Source organism: Amphiura filiformis, chromosome 9 (genome assembly GCF_039555335.1).
Source record: "Amphiura filiformis chromosome 9, Afil_fr2py, whole genome shotgun sequence".
NCBI lineage: Eukaryota > Metazoa > Echinodermata > Ophiuroidea > Amphilepidida > Amphiuridae > Amphiura > Amphiura filiformis.
Window position 1 is genome coordinate 47,688,401 of NC_092636.1, and position 21,263 is coordinate 47,709,663.

The 21,263-nt window shown below is 35.6% G+C and overlaps 1 protein-coding gene across 1 annotated transcript in view; it reads right to left on the bottom strand.

Moving 5' to 3' along the window:
* LOC140161072 (stromal interaction molecule 1-like) overlaps nt 1-21,263 on the bottom strand; it is a 70,270-nt gene that overhangs the window by 13,138 nt on the left and 35,869 nt on the right. The window contains 4 exon segments of the mRNA XM_072184460.1: nt 405-572; nt 5,745-5,952; nt 7,040-7,214; nt 16,100-16,215. Coding sequence (XP_072040561.1) covers nt 405-572; nt 5,745-5,952; nt 7,040-7,214; nt 16,100-16,215 — 667 coding nt within the window.

Below are 21,263 nucleotides of genomic sequence, written 5' to 3' on the forward strand. Positions count from 1 at the left end.
TCTTTAAAAGAAAAGAAGCAGATATCCACTTAAAGAGAAAGTCCTGTCAGACCAGTTCTTCTGGGGTGAACCAAACCTGCCTGGTTATCAAATTAATCAGTGACAAGGTTTTCTCCGAATATGACAGGTTCTAATTAATGTTTTAATGTTACATCAATTAGCAAAATCAAATTCAGAGATAAACTTGTCACTGATTAATTTGATAACCAAACAGGTTTGGTTCGCCCCAGAAGAACTACTCTGGCAGGGCTTCCTCTTTAAACAGAGATTTTACAGGCCTTTGAGTATATATGTAACTTGCGACCACTTAATATATAAAAGACTGACTCAATCTTAACCTCCCCCCACCCCCATCTTAACCCCCGACTCGGACTCCTCCCTCAGGGTGGGTTCATAATACCTACCACATCTTTAGCTTCTCTGAGCTGTCTCTCTGCATTTTGCCTTTTAATAGTATGAAATTTAGCTTCCATTTCATGAGTGACTTGCAACAAATGTAGAAGATCCGATGGGGGGATCCAGTGACCACCATAATCCAACTGACGTTCAGCTTCTTCAAGTGCATTTCGAACCTACAAAACGAAATAAAATTGGCATCTCACATGAATCAAAAGATAGAATTTCCTGCCTCCTTTCATTCACATTTTGATTATCTTTTTACAAAACACTTTTTACTAAACGCTAGATATAGAGATCATGTCATTTTACGCCACTACCAGAGAAGATAGCTTACCCTTCCCAGAATCCTTTGCAACATGAAGCATCTCCTCATTACATCAAATGGCATTCCTATTATTCAATTTTTGTGAGACAAATCATGTTTCCTGCGGGAGATGCAGTGAGCCTGGAGAGCACCTGTGATCAAGATGGCATACCCTGCTTTCAAAAGCTAAGAAACATGAGTTTTAAATCTTTGGATCTGTCTATCAAAAATTGAATAATTTTAGGAACAATTACTTTTTACCCAGGGAGGGCGGCACTCCAACTTTGGAGGTGACACGTATGTAGGGCTGTTAAGACCCCCTTTTTCAGCATCGCTGTCACCCAAAGACCCCATATTTTTTTACAAACACATGCTCTGTCACCCAGAGACCCCATATTTTTCCATTTGATCTGTCACCCAAAGACCCTTACAAGTTCAACTTGAACAGCAACTTTCATTTATCACTAATTTTGTTACTTATTTTGAAAAAACAATGAAATTTGAAGCCATTTAGAACTAGAAATTTGATTTTCGAGGTTTCTGTGGCGCTGTTTCGGCTCTCACCCAAAGATTCCATTTAAAAAAAGGTCATGTTCTCACCCAAAGACCCCATATTTTTTACATTTTGCTCTCACCGAATGCCCAAAATCATGCTCTCACCCAATGACCCCATATTTTTTACATTTTGCTCTCACCGAATGCCCCTTAGTGCGAAAGTGCCAGCCCTACACCTATATCCATTTCATATTAAAGTGCCCCCGGCTTTTTACAGGTTCCCTTTGCTTTCATGTTGAGAATAGACTAGCTAAACATGGGTCCATTGATAGTCAAGGAGTCAACATATTTTGCAAGATCTGGATATGCTCTGTATATAAATTTTGAGGTACTTTTTGTCACTAATCGACCCATGCTGCACTAGAGAGCAAAAAACGGTACTCCAGACAGTTGAAATGGAAGAAATGCATTGTGGGAAGTGTATTAAAGATATCTTCTCTGTCATTCTATATAGAGTCGAGAATTCCTTTTGTGAAAATTAAATTAAAATTAATTTAATACACAGGTACTAACAAAGGTTTGGAATGCTGTTGATTCTAATATCAAACATATTGCATCATTGGGGCACTTCATCTTGCTTGTCCACTCCACCAAGGTGTAAAACAGGGAGCTGTTGCATCATTAGGGCAAGGAAAAAGACACTCCACCCAGGTGACAAAACAGGGAGCTGTCACAGGAATAGTACATGTGTGCTGTTGGCAGCTAAATCGTGTTATATATCACAGTGGCAGCGGTATATATGTCAAACACTTTGATAACTTAATTCAAGGTCTACATTTATCTTCTTTTTCTTTATTCTTTGGTAAAATCATTGCAAAATACTGGAAAACTGTGCCAAGTGGGAGCTGAATCAGCTGATTCTATCAATCTTCAACTGCATGAACTTGTACCTCCAGTAAGTTTGGGCCAGCAATTCAATTTGATGCCACTGGAGTATAGCCTCAAGATACATGTACTCCCAAATAATGTGCCACTATACAAATCTTTACTTCCATGAGTGTAATCATGGTAATGGTTGAAATAGAATCACACAGTGAAACAGGATGTACAATTGGCCATTCCATTTAAAATCCACACTACCCCTGGGGAAGATTTAGCTAAAGTCTTCCACAGAGGGAGTATGAGTTTTGAATACAACAGACAATTAGGTAACTTCCATTTGAAATACTCACTCCAGTTGTGGAAGATATAGGTAAAGACACTAGGGGCGTATGGGTTTCAAAATGATTAACCCTGACCAATTACATTTGAAAACATACTCCCTCTATGGAAGATATTCCTAAAATCTTCCACAGGGGTAGTGTGGTTTTTAAATGGAATAGCCCAATACATCTTTCATCTTGTGATTCTATTTCAATCATCATATACATACATTATATACACACTTGGCTTTTTTATTTTTACTATTACTATCTTTACTTTTTTTCATTTATTTTGCGGTGCATCACACAAATTTAAGACAGTTAAAATTGTTTTATTATCACTCACACATCAATTCTTTAACTTTTCAAGTGGGATACTCATGTCATCACAACACCAAATGTTGCTGTGAATATAGTTCATATTTCTATTTACATACAAATAAATTGGTGAATCTAAGAGGCAACAAACACTGGCGTTATAAGGGAAAGCCTGAACTCTATTATCTTGGCCCACACAAAGTCATGTCAATAATCCCTCTGATCTATCTATAACAACATACCAATAACACTGTCCAGATAAGACTATAGCCTAGTTACAAAGTTCACTTGGCAGCAGTCATAATATTTATCATTTTTATCAATATCATAAATTTACACCAGGACCCTGCTTTCAACCTTTATGAAGCAGAATACCACTTCAAAACATCTGCTATGCTGTTGGTACCAAAGTCAAAAATGACTATAGCCATGTGAAAAATTCATATTTCTGCTATTTGTGCCTCATAATCAAAGTGAATATGGCCTTATGGATGATCCACTAAAAGTGACTACCACATGCCATTGTTAATGCACTAAGTTGAATTAAAACGGAATATATCTGATAGAGAAAACTAATATATTGCAGAAAAAAATCTAAATTCTCCAGAAATTTTACAAGCAGGGTTAATATATTTCTTTAATAGTTCGGTAAATGATGATCGTCTGCTTGTTTTTTGAAATGTTTCTAACAACCTTGGTGATTTCCTTTACATGTATATGACGATTCAATTCACACAATAAAAAAAAATATTGTTCATTGGAGCAGTAAGAATGTGCCCAAAGCTGGAAAGCAAAGCCAAATGAAATCAAATTAGATCACAACATGTATGCCTGCCCAGAGTTATTGATTTATGTTTAAATCCAATTTTACCTCTATTTTCATCCTATTTTGCATCTAATTTTAGCCCTTTGGTTAAAGACTGTTGTGCACGGTGTGCATCAAATCATAATTATTGGATTTATGGCTCCCAGGATTTATGGTTGTTTTCATGAGTAACATGCAAATTATTGTTATGCAAACATGGCAGAGTTGAAACTAGCTCTTCCCATATTTACTCTAATAACCCCCCCCACCCCCCTAGAGCATGAAGTTTTTTGAAACAGGGGCATTTATTAGAGGCCTTTTACAACGATAATTCTCAATAAATTTGATAGATAAGCTTCAAAATTACGCCATAATGATGTATAAGCCCATTATTAAAACTTAGGGTCAATGACTTACATTTCACTTCCTGGTTTGCGATGTCATTTTCGGCAATTACCGATTGCGTGTGGCCCATGGTAAGCTTACTTACACAAGATAGCGTGAAAATCTCATCATTTAAAAAAAAATTTTGTTAAAAAATTTGGTGGGGGAGGTAATAGCATTTTTAGGGACTATAACAGTCGGAGGGCCATCATCCGCGTTTTGGGTTAAAGGTCAAATTATTAACGTACGCAACCTTTGTAAAAATGACCGTCATACTCTTGGGTATGCTTTTTTACCTTTACCGCGGAAAACTTTGATTTGAAATGTATCGTATTATGTGTAGCCAATCATCTTGGGCAATTTACAAATAAATTGGATAGAAAATATCTTCACAATTCTCTACTTGATTTCCATTTTGTCTACTCTTGTCGTTAGAAATCATGATTTGTACGTTTGCTTTACCTTCAAATTTATTTTCGTTGCTAAGGACTTCTAACCCGGATATTTTCTGTCTTAACGCTTTAATCATTCTAATTTTTAGCCAGACAAGTAATTTCAACCTTTATCTATCGATTACTCTTTGTCCCAAATATTGAACTTAAAATTCAAAGCTTTAATAATAGTTTAAATTGGTTACCCAAATTCGGCCTATCAACGAAAATTAAGTAAACAACTTTATAACAATACCGCGTGACTTGACACCATGAACGAGTACACATATGCGACTTTGTTACTCCCAAGCGTGCCATTCATCTGCGTTCAGTGAAATACGCGCGCACAGTTTAACACTGGCTCGCATGAATCTTATTAATGTTGTTGTAGCATGGCCTATTGTTTACTGGTATATTTTCCGTCTTGTAAAATACCTTTTTCATCCCGACCTTTTTCATCCCAGCAGGTTTTTGTCTTAACCATCCAATATCTTGAGTTTTTAATATGAGGATAATAAGCCATGTTTCTAATCATATGCAAATTTTTGATTTATGAACTCGCACCAGTTTTAAAATATAGTAGTTTTTGTTACTCTTTCATCTCAATTCATGACAAAAATTTGTGTTTCTGTGCCCATATCATATTCCTTGCAAAGTTACGGTATGTTTTGTGAACATATATACATGTATGGAATGTTGAAAGCCTTTCTTCTAGATATTTATAAAATATTTTGCTATTAGGAGTTGTAGAGAGAAATTTGGAAGCTTTTAAAACTGCAATCCAAACCAAGCAAATTTGAATTTTCGTTGTGTGTGTATTCATAGCGTACATTTTAATAATAGCGCGTCAAAGTTGAATAGCCATCCGACTGATAAGGTTAAATACGGTATTTATAACATACTCCTCTCAAGTGAGAATACCAATGCAATCAAATTTTGATGTGCTTCACCTTTCTATACCTACATGTATACATTTTATAAGGTACATTCTTAAACACTTAAAGTTCCTGTAAATCTTATTAGTTCTTAGACGTGTGGTATGACACAATATAACACACTTTAGCATATGCGTGTGTACGCGATACTCAAACGTGCTATTTGAAGTGCATATCAACAACGGGATTGATCGATTCTAAGCCCTTATACTATAAATAATTCCTTGTAAAATGTAGCATTTAATTTGATTAAAACAAATGGTATACAATGGTATACAATGATTAATATATTTATTTGAATTGAAGTATTTAAGAATGAGAATAAAGGTATTGCCTTTAGCCGCTGTCGCACATCTATCGCCTCATATAACATGTGACACCGTTATTTTTGGCGAAAATTCGCCTTGTGCATGACAGTGGCTAAAAACAATACCTTTATTATCTTAGTCAAATATCCCTGGATGTACTTACTTGTACAAGTTCTTCTTCCGCTAACTTGAGTTTTTCAGATAATTCAACGGCGCTCCACTCGTCGCCATCCATCTCTTGATTATTTGTGCGAGCTGCCCGTAACCTTTCCGCTTCTTGTTTGGCTTGCGATATTTCATCGGTTAAAAGTTTTTCTATAGTTTGTTTCTCCATTATAGCTGATCTGTGTTCTTCTTGTGCTTTTTCTAATCTGCAAATGTCAATGGGAAGAAAAGATTGATGGATGTGTGAACTTATATGAAGGAAAATGCAATCAGCATAAAAGCATTTTGAAATGTCATGCAAGTATAGATATGTGTATGATACAGGGTGTCTCTGAAAGAACTGTATTGTCGGAAATTTAATTGGATTTCAACGGCCAAACCAAACATAATAAATAACTGATGTGGTTGAGGAATAAATCAGCAAATTATATTACATACTTTTTGTGAATTTTGACAACTGATCACACAGTTCTTGAAATATAAGAATTTTACAAACCTACCTGATTTTTAAACCTTATCTAGGATTCAAATATCAATCGATGATCTGTATTAGGAGTGCCAATTGACTCTGTGGAACAAACTTAAAATGATGTAGTTTTGTAAAATTCTTATATTTCAAGAACGGAGCTGTAATTTGTCATTCCTTAACCCTTCAACTACATCGTTTTGGTTGGTTCAGGCACTAAAATACCCAAAAATTTCTTACAATACAATTATTTCAGGGACACCCTGTAAGTATTGTAAACACTATAGTCTCTGTGTTATCCATCCAAATAATCAAAGGAAAAACACATTTTTCAATACCATGACACTTTATTTTTATGCTCTGAAGCAATTCAAGCCCAGTACACAGGGGGACGCAGGGGGGCTGCGGCTACACCCCCACCCCACTAATTCCCAAAATTACATCAGCATCATGATAATCATCACAGAGATGCCAACATTAACATTCAGAAAATATGGAGGATTCAAACAAAAAATAGGGAGATTTTCAAATTACATGCAACTTCAATGGCACATAAATTAACTCCTTTTTTTGCCTAATATATTGTTGGGGAGGTCTTTTAGAGATAATTACAACAAAATAAAAATGATGTTCCAATTTTATCTAGATGAAACGTATTAGCCTTTTAGAAGTATGGCGCACATAAGAGGGCAGTATTTGATCTGGGTAAAATCCAGCCAATTTAAAAGCCTATACCCACTTTGTGTAGCGCCATCCTATTGTGTCCGCCATATCTGAAAAAGGCTAATTGACCTGTCTATACAGCTAATGACACTTTTTGAACTCACTTTTCTTGCATTTCCCTGAGTGCATCCTCAGCTTTCTGTAACCCTTCCATTTCTTTTAACATCTCCTTGACGTGCGACTGCGAATAGCGATGTTGCGAGTATGAAAACCAGCATCCGCCTACTGCTACCACTAACGACACCACTAACATCCAGTCTTTTAGATAACTATGTACAGCTGTCAAGAGAAAGAAAAATATACATAAGATCAGAATTGGTGTACAGTGTCTTTTTTGCAATTCAGTTTCCCTCAATTTGCTGTGAATAATGGACTATTTCAGTTGAAATCCCCTGTTATAGACATGACATTAACCTTCCACAACACAGGGGGGTATAAATTTCAAATGGGGGCACATAAATGGGTGGCTCCATTTGAAGTCTACACTCCCTGTGTGGGAGATTATGGTCATGTCTTCCATAGGGGTGTATCATATGCATTTCAAGTGGAAAATAGCCCAACAGAATAGCCAGACAGATTTTTACATATACAATAACAAGGTCTTTCATATCTCTATGGGGAACAGAAAAAATGTTGTATCTTTTTTTTATTTGTTACCATTTTGGACCATGACAAATTTCGGATCGGGATAAACATGCTAGAAAATGGGGATGTTGAAGTGAAGGGAGTCTGCAGGGAGGGGGGTCAATCTAGATGTTTGCAAATGGGGGTACCCCAGTCCATCTAATAAAAAACTCTAATAATTTGCATTTTATATATAACAAAGCTATATATTTGATGATAGCGACAAAGAAATATGTAGCTTTAAATTAGAAGGCCCATAAATAGAGCAATTAACATTGAAAATGCACAACATAGTCAACATTGGTTCATATGCATGTAGCTATGCCTAATGGTAATTAACAAAACACATTAGTTCAAAGTCCTTGTTTTGTGTTTGAAAACACAACTAATTGTCATGGATGGCTGTTTCCAATAATGCTGTGCCAGTGTGAAAGATAACATTTTTAAAAGAACATTCATTTTCATACTTTTTGCCCTCCACACAACTACTGCGATCACAAAAATGAGCCCATAATGTTCTTTTGTAGTCACAGCAGCTGAAGGGAGTATCCCATTATGCTTTGCGGTACCATAATAGAACTGAATGTGCCATAGAAAATGTACACAAAATCCCTCACTTCAACTTTAAATAACTTGTTTTAATCAGGGAAGCTTAGACTTTTGTTTGCAAAAATATGACCCCTAAAGTATTGTGAAACTATCCATAGCTCTCAATCCCGGGGGGTCACTCCCATTGTGGCCTGTACACCATCCACGATAATAAAAATGTGTAAAAAGGGTAGTTTTTTGTGGGTAGGCACGATACGCGCATATCGTGTTTAGGGTGTCAAAAACATGAAAAATTGGAGAAAAGGGTAGCAAAATTGCAATTGCTAATACGCGGAAATGAAATTTAGGGTATGAAATATAATGCAAGGAATAAAATCCCTATTTAGGGCACGGTGTGAAAACAGGCACATGTTACCTGTTTAGGGTACAGTTTTAGCCAAGTGTTAAATCCTTGTTTAGGGTGCTTTTCAAAAGTTGATTATTGCAGATGGTGTACAGGCCACAATGGGAGTGCCCCCCCCCCGGCTCTCAATATCTAAGCGGCTCTTGTTTATATTTTGTATACATTTGCTATGGGGCATGCAGATATACTGCAATGCATGATGGGATACTCCTTTCAACTGCTGCTGTGTTTTTTAAGTAAGTACAGGTCTATGTAAGAGTAAAATTCTGTACAATGTACAGAATTTTACAGTGTACATGTACATGCTTTTAGAGTATTTTCTTCACACATTTGAATGTAAAGGTTAAATGGATATTAAGTGACCCACATTTTGATTCGATCCAGTAGGATTAACATATTCAGCTCCAGGTAAAATGGCCTCTTGTGAGCTGCAACACTATAATCTGTGGCTGCAAACAGAGATTTTTTTAATAACATACAGAACCATCTGATGATTGCTCATTGTGGATCAAGAACCAGTACTAAACATAATTGTTTGTGATGTGAGTCAATACCTCATGCTGCACTTTGAGTGTGTTTGTAGCAACAAAGGCATGTTCACAGATTTTCTTAGGGTGGCACATTTTATGAAAATAATTGGATCCAATAATTTGTTACCAGCTCTTACACACTGTACTCAAACCTGCACACACCTGTGTATACATCTAATGTATTGTACTGTGACGGGGTTGTGTTGTTGGAAACTCATACCATGGACTGAGTCCATGCTCATACCAAGGGGTGTAGTTAGGGCACAACTGCCCCCCCCCCCCTCGCCCCAAATCACCAAAGGCCTAAAAGGTCCACTTTGCGAGTGCAGCAAGCGAAAAAACATTCAGGTCTTTTTGATATTTTGGTCAAAAAAGGCCCAAATTTGCCCGTTTGCGAGTGAATAAAGTAGGTTCTGCTTTCTCAGTCAAAAAAAATCCAAAATATTGGGTTACTTTTGGGAAAAAGGTCTGCATTTACAAAATCAGCCTCCAAAATAAATTCTGGCTATGCCCCATCATACCGATGCTACAATGTAGCGAGCAGTCAAATTTATGAAGCTACAACCCCAATAATAGATATAATTGCAATTGTGATCCCAGCAGGGAATCTTAGAAAGGTAATTAATTAGATAACAATAACTATACTCCATATGATATGGCAAAACAATATTTCCTCATTCCATGAAACAAAATTTGTGAGAAAAAAATCAGAACTCAAAATCTGTCAATGATCCCTTTCAGTTGGTACCTGAGTGAGAATGGAGTTGAAAAATTGAAGAGTCAAGGCATATATGGAATACAAATTCATATACCTGTGACATTTTGTTTAAATCTTAATTTAGTATTCTGCGAAGGACGCACTGCCTTTCTACATGTGTCTAATTGGTCTGATACAGGCTGTATCAAAATAATTGCTCTCCGTCCGTTTTTTTGATGTTTTTGAAAAGCCTGCCTCTTCCAAACACACTACTGGATCCAATGACCAGGTGTTATACTAAAAATATAAAGGTCTGGTCATGTATCAAGTGAATCCAGTGATGCGTTCTGAAGAGGCAGGTATTTCAAAACACCACCAAAAAAACCACCCAAATCATTTCTTTTTGATACAGCCTGTATAAGATTGATGAAAGCAAGCTATATTGTGAATGTTTTTTAAATGTGAGGCAATTTATCTGTCAAGTCAACAACATATATATATATATATCTTGAAAGGAATCTGCATGTCAAATACAAGAAATGTGTCATGTATACATCAAAGAAAGATTCTGTGAAAAGAGAAAACAGGATATTGCTGACATTTATTTTATAGGACATAGATATGCCATGTGTTTATTGTATTGCATAACAATACTCAACAAGATACATCTTGTGAGAAATTTACAATATATTGGTTTGTCGTGTATGGGAGCTAAAATGGTGTAGCCATACCAATTACCATTTTATACTCTGGCACAGTTTGAAATTGGGCAATAATGGATAATAATGTTATAGCATTTTATAGGCTATATAGCATGTATTAACTTTAGGTTTGCAGTTTGCACAATACATATCACTATACTGTGTGTCTTTGGCATGATAGCAATACATGTTGAATATTATGGCAATTTTATAAATCTTGAAGTTGATATTGAATTCTATAAACCCTCACAACCCATTATTGAAAAGTACGCACTGTGATTTGTCAAAATGTATCACATAAAAAGCGCTATACATGTATTTGAAATAATGTGCTCTGAATGTGTGTGGAACAAAATAAAGTGTGAACATTATGCAAGGTTATGCCTACATTTTACTACTGGCGCTGTGGATATGGGCTGCAACTTGCGATGTGGATACGCGCTGTAACTTGTGCTGCGGATAAACTCACTTTACCTTGAATGTAAACAATTTCAAATATTTGAACTAAAACTGACATTTCTCTTCATTTTGCTGTAGATGAATAGAAATAAAGGTTGCTGCCTTTACGCCAAAGTAATGCATGCCGCACCCATTATTTAAGTTTTTACTACCTCACACACATTATACGGGTGTAATGGATACGCCCGGCATTATCTTTAATTTCGTAAATAAAAAACAAAATCAAAATCATGGCAGGTATATTTTTCAGTACAATTAGTAGCTCTCTATAACGACATCTGTATTCACTATATTGTTTCCAAGCAGTGGAAAAATCTAAATTTGCCAAGGTTTGCTCATCTCGAGCATTAATACACTATACTGATAGAGAGCTGTCGTGATTGCAATTATGGTATTTTGAAAAAGAGGGAGAGAGAGAGAGTGAGAGTGAAAGAGATGAGACGTTGATGTACCATATACCGACCACACCCTTCTGATACCTAATAATAACTTCATATTTGTACAATACTACAATAATTGAATGCTGGTTCAATTTATTCATATATGTGACATGATCAAGGGGAATGAGTCACATGTCGGCCCTGGTCGAAAATGAGTTTTGCACATAATTGTAAAGAGGACATTTAGAGCTTTCAGAAATTGAAAACCCCATGTTGATAGGACTTTTCTTTGTGAAGTTAAGTCAATTTATCAATCGCTGAAAACAATATAAAACAAAAGAATTTTAACACTTTCTTTACCAATATCTCAAAATCAATATTAGCGACATCTGACTCATTTCCCTTGATCGTGTCACATATTTGCCAGGAATCAAAACCTTACGCACACGATGCATTTTGATATGTTCGGGTTTGCATCTTGAAATATTTTTATATTGGAAATCAATTCCATTCATCTTGAGTTATAATTTGCTTCCAAAACATTGCAGCAGGGATGGTCAAGATATTGTTTTTGAAAGTTAAAACTTTTTTCCATTCCTTTTACTATTGATGTATATTGGGCTATAAGTACGAATCTATGCAGCCCCTATATGGAAGACATGACCTTAATCTTCCACAAAGGGGGTGTGAATTTTAAATGGGGTTACCTGAATGGGTAACTCCGTTTCAAGTCTTCACCCCTATGTAGGAGATTAAGAACATGTCTTTCAAACAGGGTGTGTGCATGGAGTTCAACTGAATAGCCCATTTATTGATTTTTACAGATGGGACTTTTTGTATCAAAGCATAAATTTCTGATCTATTAAAACTTAAAAATTCTATGTGTCTATCAAAAAAAGCTTAAAAAGCACTAACACTGGACATTTAGGGCTCATATTGAAATCTTTCACACAGAAAGAAGGCAGGATTCCCCTCGCTAAGCGCGCGCCTCAGGAAATAAGCTCGGTCATAAAACGGATGGATTATATGCATCAGTGATACACCCTGCCCAGGATTTTAACAAAAGAAGGCTAGCACAGGAAAGCTGCAGGATGGCGCACACCTTCCTGTGTAAGGGAATTTCAATATGAGCCCTTAAAGAGAGACTGAATAGGCATGGTACCCTTGATCTTGTACAAAAATATTGACATTGGCCTACTACATGTACATGTAGTACATGTATAAATCTCTAGGTAACCCTGAAGTCATAACATGGATATGTCATAAGAATGTCATCAATTTAGTAATAGCACAGTAAAGCTAGATCTAGCAATGCAATTAATTAAAAGTTTTAATTGTTATTCTTCTTTTTAATATTTTGAATAAAAAACAATTGCATATTGTACCATAATTAATTGTATTGTAACAGAAAAAGATGCATTACCCTTTTAAACATAGAGTCCAAAGTTCTCTGTTTTACGGAAAACTGAGAAATTTCATGGAATTCCAAGTAGAAATTGGACTTTTGCAACAATAAATTAACAGGCAAAATTTAAGCTTACTCAGGTCTAATTTCCAATGTACATGTACATTCAACAGAATGCATAAACCGATTAAACATTTCAATGGAATATACTTCAAATTTATTGTTACTTGTACTTGCCTTTAGGGGTGATATATTTGCAGTTTCATGACTGTATTTAAGTTACATCGTTGATAACATGACTGACTTCCCTAGAGTGGGTACATTTTTATGGTTATTTTTAGAAAAGGGAAAATAACACAGAATTAAACTTTTACAAAACGGAGAATTTCGGTCTTTGCTTTAACATATTGATCAAATGGAAATTAGCCTGAATTCATGATGCACAGCCACTGTTTTTGTATCTAAAGATATTTTGAAAGATATATACATTTGCTATAGGTATGCACGTCTATCCTGAATCTATGACAAGAGCTGAACACAGTTATTATGCCTTTCAAGTCACAACAACACAAACTGATGAATATGTATGTACTTTCTTTCTTGTGTAAGTACTTCTGAGGGTTTTTATGTAAACACAAATTCAAAACGAAATCTTCAGATGCTATAACAGATTGCACTTCGATAATCCTGCGTCTTTATGTGGTTGATTTCTAAAATATTTGAATGATACTATCCTGATTTCATGGCAAATAGTGTTTTTAATCAATTTGTCAACAATTGCCAACGTATCTTCTAAATAAATATTATGTGTGATCTAATAGCCAAGGGGGAAGAGCAGGCTGTGATTGATGCAACACACTCCTGATTTAAAATTCTGTCACATTTGAAATTCACACAGTATATTTTCAAAAAGTCAATGAGTTGGTGGTTAATCAAACTGACTTTGCAAATATTAAAGGGAACAGGTGAAGCACAAAATAACCCTGTCCCACAAAAACCAGATTATAACCATTAATGATACTTTCATACACTCTTACTGCGTGTTTACACTGAGCACTCTGTATTTTTACCCGGTATTACCCAGTAACCCACAATCCGATTCAGGCAACAACCATGCAGCACGTTTCTACTGATGCTTAAAATAAGGGTTGTGGTGTGTACCGGAAGTACTGAAAATGTTTTCCTGACCCCCAAGCTGCTTTTAAGGTCACGATGTGATACATAAACTGTACATAAAAGAAGTTCAACACCCAGCAACCGTTGTGTTTCAACTGACAGAAATACCGGGTGTCACACCACATGGTCTACCTCATGAGGTGGATCACGGTTGCCGGGTGTCGACACCGCATCACTCTGAACCGATCTGTTTCCACTGAGCACATTAAACCGGTAACACTCTAAACTAAACCACATTACCCGCCAACCGTTACCCAGTAGAAACACGCAGTTAGATAGCGAGAACCAATCAGAGCAAATGTTAAAAAAATGCGAACCATGCATTGATTGTGTGTACATGCATGGGTGTGCACTCTGGCAACTGTGCTTTCGGATGCATTCATTTTTTTTTCTTTGATGCATTTATATTTGCTTGTATTTTCGACATAATTTTGTTATAAAAAGAGCAAAAATCATGGACATTTTTTTTCTTTTATGAAATAGGTTTATAAAATATTATGCAATATTTTTGTGTGGTGGATTTGGAAAAAATAAATAAAACAGTGTCAAAAATGTACTCAATCCAGTGGGAATAACGAGCAAAAATCGGGAGATTTTACTAATGTGCGCAGGGGGCTTTGAGACAGTGTTCGAAATAAGTGCTTATCCTCTTGTCCTCTTGTCCAAAAATCACTGGGGACAACCATATTGAGCTATGTACTTATCCCCTGGACAACCTCTATTTGGATTCTTTGTACTCAAAAACATGACATTTATATTTTGGGGACAACCAAAATATTTTGAGGACAAGCAGAATTCATGCTTTAGTTGTCCTCGGGACAACCTCCATATTTTCCTTATTTCGGACACTGCTTTGAGACAAACTATCAAATTAAGATAACCTTAACCTATAATTGTATAATTTTGATATACCTGTAGTGAGGGAAGTCACATTAATTAGGTATTGTACAATGGGTATTAGAAGGGGAAATTAAATTTTTCACACAATTTTAGTCAAACCGAGTTTTATTTATGAAAATTGAAATTTGCTTAAATTTCCTCTACACATGTGTCAGTATTTGTATCTGCTTGCCACTTACAGGTTCATGAGGAAGGATGTTGAATTTCTAGCATACATATATATGTACGTGACATGTGTTTCTGGTGAATAATTTTATGATTTTCCAAAACTATGACGATATAGTACACTGCATCATAATCATTGCTCACAGAAAATGTGTAAAGCCTGATTTTCAGCATATACATTGTATGTACATCTATGTACATGCATTGTGAGTACCCATGGTTTGTCAGCGAGTGACAGTGGGCAAAAATTATTTTGTCCAAATGCAGACTAAGCATGCATGAGTAAAACAATGTAAACATTACAACAAGATCGCTATAAACTAGCTCAATTTTATGTGGCAGTGTACATGACCATTTGACAAAATTGCATAGCAAACTGCCATCAGTCCTTTTGGGATATATATTTCTCAGTCTCCAACCAGAATATATGTATAATTGATGACCCAGCCTTCTGTCTCACGGAATGACCAAAGAATTTATGCATCTGCTTATAGAAGTCTAGTAAGACTATAGTAAGACTATAAACACATCCTGTTTAATTAATATGAGATCTCTATCTGTTTACTACAGTGATGTTAAAAACAATTTTTTGATCATTTGTGATATAGGCCTGTATATCGGTGAACAAAGCACTATACTTTCCACTGGGTAATTTGTAGGCTTATAGGCCCCCCTATGCATTTGGGATTTTCAGCTACATGTAGGATTTGAGGTGTTATCGTTGTACTTCTCAATTTATCAAACATGCAATTAAAGACGCTATCAGTGATGCCCCAAATCGTAAAATCTAAAAAATCTTCAACAATCAGATTTTTGCATTTTTGTAACTTCTAGACAAAATGGGTTGTTAAGGGATTGGATAGCAATGTTTGCAGAGTATTTTTTGTGGGACATGAGAGCACATCTGGATATGAGGAATGTATTTCTGATATCAAATAATTCTGATTTTTTTTGTGTTGAAATTCACGACATATAAAATAAAATAACAAATTTTAATAATTTGCCATAAAATTTGCACTATATCGCGAATTTCAAAAAAATTATTTGATATCAGAAGGACATTCCTAGTATTCCAAATGCAATTTGATATGTCTGGTGTGCTCTCAGGTCCTACAAAAAATACGGTGCTAACGTTGCTATCCAATTCCTTAAAATAACAAGCATGGTATACTTACGCTTTGGAGGTCCAAATAATACAACATCCATTGCTTTTAATGATATTTTTTGTCTGTCTATAGGATTTAAGATTCCCAATATTGCAGTCATAAATTGAGCACTATTTACAGCCAATCTGCAGAAAAGGAATAAAACAAACACAAATGGATTAATTCAGTTGAATATTAGACAGGCAAGACAAATATAGCTGCTATTTTTATGATTATGAAAAAAAGTGTATACCGTACTATCTTCGAATAGTCGCCCCTGCAATTAAACACCCCACCCCCACCATTTTTTTTTTTTCAACCAAGATGCAAAAATGGTGATATTTCCATGCTATCTTGCGTAGTAAGCTTACCAAGGTGCAAACACGATCGCTCAATGGCATTGCTAGTTGCCGAAAGTCTGATCGTAAACCCGGAAGTGAACCGGAAGTCATAGTTCCTAAGTTCATAGTTTGTCATTTCAGCTTGGGTTTTAAGATTTTCCCTAACAATTTTAACGGGGATTATCATTCTAACAAGGCGGTTCTCGAACCACGAGTCTCGCCTGCTTTTGTTACCGCCTGCTTTTGTGACCGCCTGCTTTTGCGATAACTGTTGGTAGAGAGGTAAATGAATTTGGCGGTTATCGGCTGGGCACGATTATCTGGCTGATGGTAACTGTACTGTACCCACCAAGTTTCATGCGCATGCAACAGTTTTTACTAATATGACCTCAGATGACCCCAGGTGGCCCTGAAATGACCTTCTAACAATTTGGCTTTAAATGTTGACTGTACCCACCAAGTTTCATGCCCATACGAGTTTTCACTAATTAGACCTCAGATGACCCCTGGTGACCCCAAAATGACCTTCCAAAAATTTAGCTTTAAATGTTGACTGTACCCACCAAGTTTCATGCCCATATGACAGTTTCTACTAATTTGACCTCAGATGACCCCTGGTGACCCCAAAATGAACTTCCAAAAATTTGGCTTGAAATGTTGACTGTACCCATCAAGTTTCATGCCCATACGACAGTTTTTAATAACTTGACCTCAGATGACCCCTGAGTGACCTCGGATGACCCCGTAATGACCTTCCAAAAATTTGGCAAAACCAAAGAACTATTTCATCAAATAAATCAAAACAGAAAGATGCTTCCTTTACGAGTTATCACTCATTGAAAGTGCTACTTTGCTATAGTTTACATGGAAAGCGACTACCTTAAAGTCCTCATATTTCCTTAATTACATGACCGATCAAGCTTTTTTTTGGATATGTGATGCACAGTTGAAAATTAATTATTAAAAGATTTGGTGACCTCAGTTGACCTTTGACCTTGTATGTGACCTTTGACCTCACGAAATTGGATAAAGGGTACATAACACAAAATAGCTTTCCATAGACTTTACGTGCAAAATAGGGGTTGCGTTTTAGGCCATAAGTCGAGTTACCTCTTACTTTAAAATATATATTTGATATCATCTTAATCAGAACAAAATTCTGCATAACATATCTGAAAATGACACAACATTTTCCGCCTACTTTTGAGAAAATTAGCGTCCAAATAAAAGGCCAGATTTTCCCGTGTTTACATCCGACTGCTAACCGCGTTTTGACCTTGTGTGTTCATGCGCCCATAATCGTAAACATCACTCAAATTTTTGCATTTTCTTTTCAAATTAGTAGAGATCACATTCACAGGTTCTAGTAAAACACGATTTTCAACACTAAAATTGTTAATATTGCACCGATTTTGCACAATTTGTATGCAAAGTTGGGACTATAGTCGTGATAAACTTTTACCGGAAACCGCTTCACATGCGGATTTAGTGGTATGAACCCTTGAAGAGGCTAAAACATCGTTTTTAGGCCTTGAAAATGATTTTGTTATCTTTTCCACTAAGTTTTGAATTAATCTAAAGAAATTTTAGGTTATTTTCTTTGATACTTTAGACACACTGGCGATTTCAAATACAAGCATGATAACCGACAATTGCCATTTTTCGTCATTTTGATGCACATGAACGCACTATAGTTGCAGATTTGTCATTTTCATGAAGATATTAATTGATGTTAAGAATAAAAGTCATTTGAATATCTTCTACAAGTACATAACTTCAAAATTAAAACATTGTAAGTACGTGCAGAATGTTTAACAAATCAAACAATGACGATCAAATAGGCCTACCCCCCCTCCAGCGTCCGTTTTAACCCGTTTTGTCCGAAACCATATGCAATGAATGGCTATTTGAAATTAAATATTAATATAAATTTAACTTTGAGTGTTATAACAATTTACAATACTGAACAGTGGTATATATAAAGCAAACTAGAAACTTAAATATCTTAAAACCTAATTTTTTATGCAATTTTATTAAATATGAAGGCCAAAACTTGAGTTTAAATGACAAAAATTAGCTAAAAAGAACAATGAATTTGAAAAACCTCTTTGTAATTCAAACACCAATAAACAATGTTTTCAATATTTTGAAACTCTTTATTATTCATATCAAAAGGCTTCAAACTTCTACCAAAATCGAAACTTTTATTAAATTGGAAATAAAAGTAAGCCTATTCGCGGCAAACGCACGTACAGCGAAAAACATGGCGGCGTCCATGCACGCGCTTGTTGATGTCCTTTCTCATTTCTTCGCGTGCATTTAAAATAGATAAAGACGCGCGGAAAACGCATGGAATTGCTCCTTAAAGGGTACATAACACAAAATAGCTTTCCATAGACTTTACGTGCAAAATAGGGGTTATGCGTTTTTAGGCCATAAGTCGAGTTACCTCTTACTTTAAAATATATATTTGATATCATCTTAATCAGAACAAAATTCTGCATAACATATCTGAAAATGACACAACATTTTCCGCTACTTTTTGAGAAAATTAGCGCCAAATAAAAAGGCCAGATTTTCCCGTGTTTACATCCGACTGCTAACCGCTGCTTTTGACCTTGTGTGTTCATGCGCCCATAATCGTAAACATCACTCAAATTTTTGCATTTTCTTTTCAAATTAGTAGAGATCACATTCACAGGTTCTAGTAAAACACGATTTTCAACACTAAAATTGTTAATATTGCACCGATTTTGCACAATTTGTATGCAAAGTTGGGACTCTAGTCGTGATAAACTTTTACCGGAAACCGCTTCACATGCGGATTTAGTGGTATGAACCCTAAAGTATGTTGTGCTGAAAAATCAAATTTGGCAATACCAAAGAACTATTTCATGAAATAAATCAAAACAGAAAGATGCTTCCTTTACGAGTTATCACTCATTGAAAGTGCTACTTTGCTATACTTTACATGGAAAGCGACTATCTTTAAGGGATCTAAAATGAGCGTTTATTGGGTTTCGACAGTATTTTTTGTGGGACATGAGAGCACCTCAGACCTATCGAATTGCATTCTGAATACTGAAGCATGTCTTTCTGATATCAAATAATTTTCATTTTTGAAAATCACAATATAATACAAATTTTATGACAAATTATAAAAATTTGATATTTTTCAAATTTTTGATATATAACAGTCCTCGGTAATTATATAAATCTAATGATATATTCTTAAAGTGTATGTAGGGGAGGAAAAGTCGACGGTCAATTGAAAATTTTGACCTTTCATATTGAAGATATGGATTTGTTTCCCAAAAGACCTAATTTTTTTTGGTGTTTTGGGAAAAAAAATCCATATCTTCAATACGAAAGGTCAAAATTTTCAATTGATCGTCGGCTTTTCATCCCACCTACATACACTTTAAGTATAAATCATCAGATTTATAAAGTTTACTTCAAGTACTGTTAAATATCAAAAATTTTAATGATTTGCCATAAAATGTGTATTAAATTGCGAATTTCAAAAAATCAAAATTATTTGATATCAGAATGACATTCTTCGTATTCAGAGTGCAATTCGATATGTCTGATGTGCTCTGATGTCCCAAAATAAATACTGTCCAAACGTTCATACCCCAGCCCTTAAGTCGTCATATTTCCTTAATTACATGATCGATCAAGCTATTATTTGGATGTGATGCACAGTTGAAAATTAATTATTAAAAGATTTGGTGACCTCAGTTGACCTTTGACCTTGTATGTGACCTTTGACCTCACGAAATTGGATAAAGTATGTTGCGCTGAAAAATCAAATTAGGCAATACCAAAGAACTATTTCATGAAATAAATCAAAACAGAAAGATCCTTCCGTTACGAGTAATAAATCATTGACAGTGCAACTTTACTATACTTTACATGGAAAGCGACTATCTTAAAGTCGTCACAAAACAGAAAGATGCTTCCTTTACGAGTTATCACTCATTGAAAGTGCTACTTTGCTATACTTTACATGGAAAGCGACTATCTTAAAGTCGTCATATTGCCTTAATTACATGATCGATCAAGCTGTTATTTGGATATGTTATGCACAGTTGAAAATTAATTATTAAAAGATTTGGTGACCTCAGTTGACCTTTGACCTTGTATGTGACCTTTGACCTCACGAAATTGGATAAAGTATGTTGCGCTGAAAAATCAAATTAGGCAATACCAAAGAACTATTTCATGAAATAAATCAAAACAGAAAGATGCTTCCTTTACGTGTTATCACTTTTTGATAGTGCTGCTTCCCTCGACTTTACATGGATAGCGACTATCGTAGAGTTGTCATATTTCCTTAGTTACAGGATCGATCAAGCTGTTAGTTGGATATGTGATGCACAGTTGAAAATTAGTTATTAAAAGATTTGGTGACCTCAGTTGACCTTTGACCTTGTATGTGACCTTTGACCTCACGAAATTGGATAAAGTATGTTGCGCTGAAAAATCAAATTAGGTCGAGTACCACTGGCCACGCAACTCCCCACCAAGTTACGCCACTGTACCCCATACGGATCTCCAGATAATCTGTTCACAAGGTATCTTGCTTATTACGCATATATTATGCAAATTAGGTACTTAATACCATAATTTACGCTCAAAATCTAATCAGGTCAAGAACCTCTGGCCCCACTACTCCTCACCAAGTTACATCACTGTACCCCATACGGATCTCCAGATAAGCTGTTCACAAGGGTTTTTTGCTTGATACGCATCAAATACGCATAAATTATGCAACTTAGGTACTTAATTACCATAGTTTGCGCTGAAAATCAAATCGGGTTGAGATCCTCTGGTCATACTACCCCCTACCA